At 32.1% G+C, this 12,473-nt stretch overlaps 1 protein-coding gene across 1 annotated transcript in view; it reads right to left on the bottom strand.

Annotated features, from left to right (window-relative positions):
- Positions 1-1,250: 1,250 nt before the first annotated feature.
- LOC127734548 (limbic system-associated membrane protein-like) overlaps positions 1,251-12,473 on the bottom strand; it is a 58,284-nt gene continuing 47,061 nt past the window's right edge. Inside the window, exons 6-8 of the mRNA XM_052244481.1 lie at positions 12,069-12,359; positions 11,257-11,448; positions 1,251-3,626 (exon numbers count right to left, since the gene is read on the bottom strand). Of these exons, the coding sequence (XP_052100441.1) occupies positions 3,526-3,626; positions 11,257-11,448; positions 12,069-12,359 (584 nt within the window). The 3' untranslated portion in view covers positions 1,251-3,525. The remainder of the gene's footprint in view (positions 3,627-11,256; positions 11,449-12,068; positions 12,360-12,473) is intronic.

Here is a 12,473-nt window from a genome sequence, read left to right as displayed (position 1 = left end):
GCTTTACCGCTAATTGTTTAAACGTAGTCTATCTTAATTCTTATCAAGGAAATCACATCTTTAAGCATCTATTTTGTCTTTAGTACCAAGTAATTTTGCTGTCATTTCAAAGAATCTTAATTATATTGAATTGAAAACACAATCACTAACAGTACATAATCAAAGCATTTCAAATCGAATTTACTTGGAAGATGTCATATAGCGCATTAATTACTGTTGTTTTCATATTATATTTTACTCAATTATTTCTTTATACGATTTAACCCAGGTTCAATCTGTTGCACGCCAGCCGTTTTCCTGGCATAACTGCTTATTAACCTTCCACGATATCTGTTTTATGTACAAGAACCTCAGGCTTTGTTCGAAGAGGATCATAATTCAATATTGTCTGATTTCAAAGTTGTGATTTATAAACGGTTTTGGCGTCGGGAATATATTTTTACAAATCAATTTGATGCAAAGGTCCAATGGTTTTCATATTTAATGGCATAGTACGTGTTTTGTATTATTAAAGAGACGAAGAAAACCCCCCAGAGGCTAAAAGGATATGACATAATATTACTTTCATATTAATAAACTGATAATCCAAATCGTATTCCTAAATTTGACAAGTCAACGGTAGAAATTACAAATTAAACACGCAACAGAATTATTGGGAAAAGTAATGTCGGAGACTAATGTTCAATAATAATCTTTATATAGTTTTTTTTAAGACATACACACAGCATAGGAGTCTAACACGTATTACATTCGTCATTTCAAAGAAATAAAACTTACCAAAATGAACCTTTTAGCAAGTGTTCCTTCATACTATTTTGAAATAAAGATCAGCCATAGAGTCAAAGACGAAGGTTCTCTCCGGGCACCCCAGCTTCCTCCACAAATAAAAACCGACCGCCACGAAATAGCACAATAGTGTTGAAAGTGGCGTTAATCACCAATCAATCAATCAATAGAGTCAAAGATTCCTTTTATCTGATCGTTCTGGATGAATTTTTTTTTTTATCATGGAATAGTGTACTTATCCTATTTTCTAGTATGACTGATTTCAAGTGGACAAATGACATTCTCTTAAATTGGAAGGGAAGTGCACATAACATGGTGTTTATATTTAAAATATTTGATAAACGTTGATCTTTAGACATGAAAGAGTGCCTGTATCCTTCATTTCAATAATAATTAAAACGTAACACGGATGTTAAGAATTGCTTTATACTGAGAAAAAAGAGAACCAACGAACAAAACCATAGCAATTTTATATGAATGATTTATTACGAAAAAAAAAACACAAAAACAAAAACAACGTCTTTTTACATATAATACAAACGACTACAGATGAATGTCTGTATCAGACAGTATAACACGACTACATCTGAATACTATATTAGATACATTTTTATATCACCGTCATCGGAATAATATGAACTGTCAGACACATACCTTGCATATATTCGAACACTCTTATCAAATAAACATTTCATATACTAGTATACATTCAATCAATTTATTTCATAATAGAAGAAACAATACAAAATATAAAATCTAACAAGGTAAACAGTGTCCATGACATAACTTGCACCATTCAAAATCTATCCCTAATAAAAACATAAAGGAAAATAGAAAATAAGACTGTAAAATAAAATCCTTGAATCAGAAATCAACTATTATATATACAGCTACATTCTTTACAATCTTGAATACTAATACGGACTTAAACTTTGTTTTAATGACTTGGGTGATCATCAAATGGTATACTTGAAATAATGGTGTGAAATCATTCCCTTGTGGTTGTGGCCTGCTATCTATTTTTCGCATGACGAGATATTTTTTGTATCCCACTGCAGGAGTGTGATACGAAAATGTCTTTTATTTGATTGGCTTATCCACCATCATGAAACGATATTGGGACATTTCCATTGGTCATTGACGACTTTCAAAGGTCAAAAGGATGTACATGTAGCAACGGAGATATGTGATCTCTTCAATAATATACAAAACACTAACAGTTTTCACCTGAAAATCTTATTTTGTAAAATTTTATTATATTATGAAGTTACAAAAAGAGTTAATTGTATATACAGTACATGTCTAATGTTTTAAAAAGTTTGACGCTGGAACCCGGACATTATATGACGTCATACTGGTATGTGCAAAATAATAGATCAAATATAGTCTCGGGATTTTTATTTAACACAAAGATAATGTTTATCATAAGAGAAATAGGTTTAACAACTCTACAAAATTGAATATCGCTTGATATCAACGCTCGTTATATAATTTAGATAGTAATAAAAAATAACTCGCCAAAAGCTCGTTCATTACGAAATTAAAATGAAGTTGAACGGTGGGTGGCGCATATTCGCCTTGGAAACATTTTCGCCGTTTTGCTATTTTTTTTGTAAAATTTGTGTGCCTTTGCCCAATACTTGCCTAAAAAGATGGTAAAGGCCGTTTGTAATGTTACAACTGTTGATATTCCTCTTTACCCCATTTCTAAGGTTATTCGCATATATTGAGAAATACGCAGGTGTTTTTAAATGATTTTAGCAATTATGTAAGATTTATATGGCAATCATGCGCAGTCTTAAAGAAAATATTTATGAGAAAAATCGTATAAGAATGATCTCTCAAGCTAATTCATGTAATTGCAAACATTCGTTTTTATAATATACCAGGATAATGAGGATGGTCATATCATACATTGCGGCGAAAATGTGTCCCCCATGGTACACGAACAACTTGATTTACTCTTGAGTTTGCGTTCGTTTTTAGAACAATTAACCAATGTTTTGAAGATAATTTCTTTATCAAACATTTTTTTCATATAGTTAAATCTCTGAAACCTTCATAAAAAGTTCCAAATATTCGAATTAGGTCGGATGTAAGTGAAAATGAACGAATTATGCGGCGAATATGGGTCTCTCACTCTAACTCTAATTGACATCAAGCGATGTCCAATTCTCAGTCGGTATGAAAGCTATAAATATTCATATTTCAATTACAATTTTCATTTTAAATGTTCTACAGAAACATATTTGTTTCCTATGTAAAGTAGTCGTGTATGTGTTGGCAGTATATACCGAAGTAATAATATATACAAAATTGGAAACCAGTGTACTCAATTTTATGTTGTAGTATTTGGCACATAGATTACTTCATCCATAGCAATCAAAATGTAATAATTTGATTCATGATGGACCTTAAATATTCAAACTTTACATTTAAAGAGCTTTAGGTACTATAATAGATCATCATGATAATCTTAAGCATGTACAAAATATTTCAGCCGCACTGGAAAGCAAACCTATGCATTTCGACAATGTCTTGTTCGACGAATCATTATGCTTTCTTTTCACTTCCATGTTTCTTTTTAGCAGATTGTCTACAAGTCTCAAAATCTTTTCTTATAAAAAAGATTAAACCAGTAATAAATCGTCAAATTGGACGAACAACTATTTGATAATAAAACATGTGAGATTTCTATGATACTTTCTCGTTATTTCTTGTAAACAATGCTTCGTCATTCTAAAATACAAACTTCCATAAAATTAGAGTCAAAGACAAAATACCAAGCTGATTACGAACTTTAACTGCAGAATTGCCATATTCACCAGTTCCAATTTGACCTGCAAATAAAAAGTAATTTTTCTTCATAGTATAATGAAACAATCCAAAAGCGCTAAATATTTATACAAAGCCTTCTTTTTACATATCAAACAATATCAAGGGTACGAAAATGTTTCTGTCACAACTCTCATAAAATACCGATAAACAGAGATCAAAATGTTTGGGATGCCTTATGGAAAATGCACGAGAGTATCAAAACCAAATGTTTTCTATATTTGGCTTCAATAATTCATTAAAACAAATATGACTTTTTTGTCCGTGCAGAACCAAATACCAGTACTCTAATTTACACATTTCCCCGTTTTAAGTTACACAAAGCTCTCAAATATTTTAAAAGAGTAAAAATAAAAATTGGCGAACGCATTTATAAGAGCTCTCAGGCTTAATAATCTATATTCAATAGCCATTCCAGTTTTAATGTCAATGCAACGATCTTGTTCTTTGTAACGAGGTTATTTAAGAAGTAATTTTTCATCTCATAGCAGCGCTGAAGTCACTAGTACAGCAACTATTTCTTCTTTTGTCATACAACATTAGTTATGACCACAAGAAACCTGATTACGTAACGTTAACACAACGGTTTAGTTTGAAATTGTGTAAAGTAAACCGATAAAAGTCTTTATTTTCCCATTTTTTCTTCTTCTTTTTTTTTAATTTATTATATATATACATATAATAAGAAAGAATTGAAATAATATATGTTCTGCAGATATATGAATAATGATTTCTAGTATACGTCGGTGAGACAGCAACAAGAGTTTGTGAATCATAATTTGTCAACACAGTAGGAGTTTTAACCAGTAAATTATTTGAAATTTTAATATGACGACCTATATCGTCAACCAGTATAATCACAGTATATCTACTTTTAGCGCAAACGCATATATATATATAATTACGTGTAAACAAGTGACAACTTTACGACAGATCCATCCATTGGATCACCAGTATATATATATATAACCTGCTAGTCAAATGCGTTTTGTTAAAATATACTTTTCACTTTTTTGGTCTTTTGGAAAATGTTGTTTGTGCTGTATTTAGACCCCTCTACCAAGAAATTTGTTTTGCATGCACACGTATAAAAATTGCGGTTTTTATCCAACGCAATCACAGGTTTGAACGTTGTTTTCAATTTAGACTTGTTTATATTTTTTCGTTTGAGCTTGTATTATATTTACCTTTGGGTTTATATGATCCGTTCATCCTATTTCGACTCTTCAAAATTCAAGAGTCTATCCTAAATTGAGGTAAATTATATGGCCTTCCAAATACCGTTTCGATACCTAACATCACCGAAGAGACATTAACTGTCGAAATCCGGATATGGTGTACTAATTTTTGCACCTTTTGTTGCGGTATACCATCTTTTCCGCAAGTTTATTGTTTTCTGTTTGGTATTAAATTAATAGTTAAGATCCATTTTGTTACATCTGGTGATCCGTTTATTTGGCAATCGCCAAAGGCAGTCAGCATGGTTGTTCAGCCTGCTAGTCAAATACGTTTTGTTAAAATATACTTTTTCACTTTTTTGGTCTTTTGGAAAATGTTGTTTGTGCTGTATTTAGACCCCTCTACCAAGAAATTTGTTTTGCATGCACACGTACAAAAATTGCGGTTTTTATCCAACGCAATCATAGGTTTGAACGTTGTTTTCAATTTAGACTTATTGATATTTTTTCGTTTGGGCTTGTATTATATATGCCTTCGGGTATATATGATCCGTTCATCCTATTTGGACTCTTAAAAATTCCAGAGTCTATCTTAAATTGAGGTAAATTTTATGGCCTTCCAAATACCGTTTCGATACCCAACATCACTGAAGAGACATTTATTGTCGAAATCCGGATATGGTGTACAAATTTTTGCACCTCATGTTTGCGGTATACCATCTTTTCCACAAGATTATTATTTTCTGTTTGGTATTAAATTAATAATAGATATCCATTTTGTTACATCTTGTAATCGGTTTATTTGGCAATCGCCAATGGCAGTCAGCAGGGTTTAAGAACACCCGTTGTTCGACCTGTTAGTCAAATGCGTTTTGCTTAAATATACTTTTTCCCTTTTTGGTCTTTTGGAAAATGTTGTTTGTGCTGTATTTAGACCCCTCTACCAAGAAATTTGTTTTGCATGCACACGTATAAAAATTGCGGTTTTTATCCAACGCAATCATAGGTTTGAACGTTGTTTTCAATTTAGATTTGTTTATATTTTTTCGTTTGAGCTTGTATTATATTTACCTTTGGGTTTATATGATCCGTTCATCCTATTTCGACTCTTCAAAATTCAAGAGTCTATCCTAAATTGAGGTAAATTATATGGCCTTCCAAATACCGTTTCGATACCTAACATCACCGAAGAGACATTAACTGTCGAAATCCGGATATGGTGTACTAATTTTTGCACCTTTTGTTGCGGTATACCATCTTTTCCGCAAGTTTATTGTTTTCTGTTTGGTATTAAATTAATAGTTAAGATCCATTTTGTTACATCTGGTGATCCGTTTATTTGGCAATCGCCAAAGGCAGTCAGCATGGTTGTTCAGCCTGCTAGTCAAATACGTTTTGTTAAAATATACTTTTTCACTTTTTTGGTCTTTTGGAAAATGTTGTTTGTGCTGTATTTAGACCCCTCTACCAAGAAATTTGTTTTGCATGCACACGTACAAAAATTGCGGTTTTTATCCAACGCAATCATAGGTTTGAACGTTGTTTTCAATTTAGACTTATTGATATTTTTTCGTTTGGGCTTGTATTATATATGCCTTCGGGTATATATGATCCGTTCATCCTATTTGGACTCTTAAAAATTCCAGAGTCTATCTTAAATTGAGGTAAATTTTATGGCCTTCCAAATACCGTTTCGATACCCAACATCACTGAAGAGACATTTATTGTCGAAATCCGGATATGGTGTACAAATTTTTGCACCTCATGTTTGCGGTATACCATCTTTTCCACAAGATTATTATTTTCTGTTTGGTATTAAATTAATAATAGATATCCATTTTGTTACATCTTGTAATCGGTTTATTTGGCAATCGCCAATGGCAGTCAGCAGGGTTTAAGAACACCCGTTGTTCGACCTGTTAGTCAAATGCGTTTTGCTTAAATATACTTTTTCCCTTTTTGGTCTTTTGGAAAATGTTGTTTGTGCTGTATTTAGACCCCTCTACCAAGAAATTTGTTTTGCATGCACACGTATAAAAATTGCGGTTTTTATCCAACGCAATCATAGGTTTGAACGTTGTTTTCAATTTAGACTTATATATATATAATACACAAAATTGGCTGTAACGCGTTACGCCCACCTTATTTCTTGCGGGACTCTGTACCGTTTTGATAAATATTCCTTACGGGACTATGTATCGTTTTGATAAATATTCCTTGCGGGACTCTGGATCGTTTTGATAAATATTCCTTGCGGGACTCTGGATCGTTTTGATAATTATTCCATGAGGGACTCTGTTTCGTTTTGTTAAATATTCCTAGTAAGACTCTGTATTGTTAGTCCCCTACCGACGAAGTCGAAGGGTACCTTAGGTTTGCACTCCGTCTGTCTGTCTGTCTGTGTGTCCATCCGTCAGTCCGGCAAATCAGTTTTCCTCACTTTTTTTCTTCATGTTTGAAGATTTTGATTTGATATTTGGTTTATTGTTTTATCATGACAAGTTACAGATCAAGTTCGAATTTTGTTTCGATCTGATGATTTTGTGCAGAGTAATGGTCCTGGGACTTAGAAAATTCACATAAATAATCAGTTTTCCGCACTTTTTCTTTTGGTCATTTTTGAAGATATTGATTTGATAATTGGTATATAGTTTTATCATGACAAGTTACAGTTCAAGTTTGAATTTTGTTCCAGTCTGTGATTTTGTGCAGAGTTATGATCCTTGGACTTAGAAAATTCACTTAAACAAGCATTCTGTGAGTATTGTATGGCAATACATAGTCCTCTACCGGTTACAAATTCATTGTAATGGAACGAACTTTTATTTTGATCTATAACTTGTCATGGTGTAAACTACATAAAAATATCAAGTCAAAATCTTCAAGCATGACGAAATAAACTGTTGAAAACTGATTATTTAAGTGAATTTTCTATATCCAAAGACCATAACTCTTCACAAAATTATCAGACTGGAACAAAATTCCAATTTGATCTGTAACTTGTCATGATAAAACTATGTACTAATAATCAAATCAATATCTTAAAGAATGACAAACAAACCTACCACTAAATTCTTCAAACAATTTACCAAAGAAAAGGAAAAAAATCCAAAATTTCATTTTGTCTTTTAAAAATCTAATCTTTTAAAAAATGAGTTATTTCCCTTTGAACAGAAATCTACTAATTAATAAGTATCATCAAAAATTTAATTCTAGGGAAAGGGCTTTAACTGAACAAAGAGAAAAGCTAAAATCGTGAAAATTGAACTTGACCTGTAACTTGTCATGATAAATCAATAAACCAAATATCAAATCAATATCTTTAAGCACGAAGAAAAAAAGTCTGGAAAACTGATTTGCCGGACTGACAGATGGACAGACAGACGGACAGACAGACGGACGGAGTGCAAACCTAAAGTTCCCTTCGACTTCGTCGGTAGGGGACTAATAATCAGTTTTCAACACTTTTTTTAGTCATGCTTGAAGATATTGACTTGATATTTATTATATAGTTTACACCATGACACGTTATAGATCAAGGTAGAATTTTGTTCCAATACAATGAATTTTTAACCGGTAGGGGACTATGTATTGCCATGCAATACTCACAGAATGCTTGTTTTGATAGATATTCCTTGTGGGACTCTGCAAGAGGGGCATTACCCTTAAAATCTCAAATGTTGCTATATAGAGGATGTGTGATCGCATTTATCCCGTTGATATGAAAGAAAGAATACGACAGATACAGCCAAATCTGTTTTATATTTTGATTTGCGCAGTACATTATAGCGAACGATTAAAAAGCACTAGTGGAAATTTCACATTGGAACCCATTTTTGGCGCCAGATTAATCCAATCACCAGTATTTTCGAAAGCCCATCTATGCTAAAACCTAAAAAGGCGAGTGGTTTGGTAAACATGACTAAAAATTAAAATTTAAAGATGCTCATATTTGAACTGCAATACCTCTAGTATTTATAGTTTTAAAACAGAAGGAAACCGATAAGATGAATGATTTTATTGTGCAAGATAATTTCATTATTTTCGCTTTTTTAACTGCATTTTTAATTTAATAAGTTATTCTTTCCGGATCTGAATTATGACAATGATTGTCAGCTGAGAACTTTACGATAAATAGATCAATTCAAGTATCCAATTCTCAACTTTCCATTCTAAGTAGCAACACTCAAGCAAAATCTGGATATCGAGTAGATATTTTCACGTTGATGATTGAAATTCTTGAGCTTGCGTTTCCTCTTATGTTTTCCATGAAACTAGATTGCTGCTTACAAAGGAAGTCACCTTATCGAAAATTTAACGAACGCCATAGTAATTTAGTTGACCGTAATTGGATATCTGTTGAACATATGACCTTGAATATGATCAATTTGTCGTAGCCACAGTGTCAACCTCTTTCCCCACGTTTGTAACTTTACCGAAAGCAAATTGTCATTAGATGTGGCCCTGGTAGAAGAGGAACTTGCCCGTTTGAGTTTCCACCGATTTTTGGTTGTGTTCATGTTCTTCAAACTTTAGTTTTATGTGCAGAGTTTTGTGGACTGTTTTCGCCTTTTTGTATTTTTTAGCATGGTGTTGTTCGTTGTACTTCTACTACTGGTTATTGATTGTCCTTTGGTGTGTTCTTACTTTTTTTATTTAAGATAAAAAATTCACTCAGCTGTTATGTTTGGTCAGTAGATTAAGGATAGATTATATTAAGTCTTGTTCCTTAAATTCTTAAATCCCGAGGCATAGTTTGCTTTATACACTGACACATTTAAAACGTATTCGTGTATTTGAGTGAAAATTCAAATTCAATATTATCCAATACAATTAATCAAACCTGAAAATGACTTCACAAAAAAGTAATATTAAAGACATGGAAATCATCGTTAATAGTCATTTCAACAATTGATTGAAACTGCGCTAAGGGGGTTTATTTTTGTGTTTGCTTAAGTTAAGGCTAATTACTAGAAATAGCTGAAACGTAATACAAAAAAAAAAAAAAAACCAAAAAAAAAAAACCACACATACAATAAATAGGAAACATCAGTCTTGAAAAAAGTTTTCATCATAATTGTAATTATCTAAATCATAATTCAATAACTATTCCTGTTGTAACTTTTCTGACGTCTCCGATTGTGTTTGATAGTTTACCTTACACTACTAACTCTAAGTTAAGCGGACCCAATTGGCAATCAACTGAATGGCTTTCATGTGCTGTCCTTAGTTTGAAATTATTCAACGCTTTATCGGATATTGCATTTCACTAATCAATCAACAGTTTTCATGATTTTCTTTGAATTGAATAATTAATTTTTAATCTCTTATACATGTTGTTGATACCTTTAACCTAAACATATTTCACATTTTATATAACCATTTATTAATTTTTTAAAGGTAACATTAAAGAAAATTGAAAAAGAGTAGGCTGGGAAATTTACATTGTTGCGAAATGTACAAATTTGAGACAAATATTTGAATATGTATGGAAAATTTCAGTATCAAAGCCATATTATGATATTACGGAAACTGTGATAATTTGACTTCTTTGACAAATGGTCCAACTTATATGATTGTCTCGGTAGACATTATCAATAAAGCTTCCGAATGCTAATTTGATAGAAGTTTGTCTTATTAGTATGAGCGATATAACTGTAAGCTAAAGGTCAACCACAGCTACAATAAACTTTGCCGATTCGCGCGTTAAGTTTGTCTCTGTTGCATACAAATCTGATATGGCATAGGCTTAGTATTCTTATTGTAACTATGTAATTGATTTTATCTTTATTAACACAGAAAGGCTTTGAATCGCTATTCAAAGAGAGGTAGAGTTGTTTTAGAGTTTTCAATTGCTGTGAAATGAAAAAAATAAAACAAAATTTAAATAATTAGACCAGCATCACAGCTTTACTAAGGTAACTGGTGCAGTTGATGCAGTACTATTGTTTCATTATCTTGGCTTGGGTCTTGACATGATTTTAAAGATGGATTTCCTGGTTTTAAATTAAATCATTTTAGAACTTCTCTGAAATTTAGGGTCCAAATAAACCTTTCGGATTTGAGTTGAGATTTTTTTTCTGTACCTTAAAATATGTTTGTGATATCAATGCTTTTCATTTTATTTTTTTCAAAATAATTTGCAATCAGTCGATGTACGCATTCACGGGATTAAATCGATATCATAACTTTTAACACAATATACACGGTTAGTACCTATTAGAGCGAGACCATAGGATTTTCTGTAGGTATTATTTGCGGACGGAATTTTCATGGTCACCTGTTTCATGGCCGAATTATTTTCACTTTTGTACACAATTATTTGCTGCATTTCATTTTCATCCTATCTTGGACAAGATTATTAGTTTTCGGTTCTTTTTAGAAAATTGATTTTGAAAATCCTCCTCCCTTGAATAATAAATGATCGCCCTTTTATTTACAATTATTAGATTTGTACCTGAGACCTGTGTACGTGGATTCTGAGACAATGCTTTTCGGTAATCAACATCATCTACATACTCCAAACTGTCTTCTTCTGTATCTAAATTGTTTTGTTTATAAAGTCTAGTTTTATCAGGTCTGTTATATTTTTTGTGTTTTGGAGTGACAGTTGTTGTCGTTGTTGGCGGTAATGTTGGTTCTACATATTCTGTAATTAAGAAATGCAAATGATTAACTTCAATATATATGATTGCAATTTACAACCACAATTTCAATTAAAAAGGAGGAAAAAGAAATTACGCATAAAACAACTTCGGAGAAGTAGAAGTTGTGTTAATTATTGAACTGCTCCTCTTTGCAAACTGACTTTATTGTACCAAATAAACCTACTATTTGCATGTACGAGTAAAATCCCTGGACAATTACATTTTATTACTGGTACTGGAACTTATATGCAAAGTGCTTTGTTGTATTTACCAATTTATTTGTTCTATTCCATCTTTCCAACCATAAAATGATTGATTGATTGATTGGTTGCTGTCAGCACACTAAGCTTTACTATGGTGACCACTTTTATTGATGACGGAAGCAATATTATCCAGAGAGAACCACCGACCTTCGGTAGGAAAACTAGCAATCTTAGTCAAGAAAGATCGCAGTCGAACGCACCTTGCCACGGGTGGGTTTCAATGTCATATTATCATAATTCTCTATGATCTTTGAATTCAAATAAACAGAAGATTAAGTAGAGTGTATAACGTTTTTCTCTCTTCTAATCAAAGTTAGACAATATAAACACTTTTAATAGTAAGCCAAACAAGTACTTACCATATAATTCCATAGTATCACTTGACATGCCTAAAGCATTTTTGGCTTCACAAGTATATAAACCAAAGTCATCATTTTGAACATTCAAAATTCTTAAAGAAATTGATATAGTATAATCGTCTTCAGGATAAATTTCAACTCTATAACCATATTCATTTTTAGAGATTTCATTTTTGCCCCTTTTCCAATAATTATCTCCTTGTGGAGATGCTGTCACGATACACTCTAACATTGTTTCTTTATTCTTTTTCTGTCCTAAACGTCTATTTCTTATAGTTATTTCAGGTTTAACTGTAATAAAAAAGTAACGACACATATGTATGGAAGGTCTTTGCACAAAATTATCATACAATAAATGTGGATCGCGTCCACATGTGTCCACAGATGATGCCCCCGCTTGCATAT

Source organism: Mytilus californianus, unplaced genomic scaffold (genome assembly GCF_021869535.1).
Source record: "Mytilus californianus isolate M0D057914Y unplaced genomic scaffold, xbMytCali1.0.p SCAF_3, whole genome shotgun sequence".
Lineage (NCBI taxonomy): Eukaryota > Metazoa > Mollusca > Bivalvia > Mytilida > Mytilidae > Mytilus > Mytilus californianus.
This window is presented reverse-complemented; position numbering and strand designations above follow the sequence as displayed.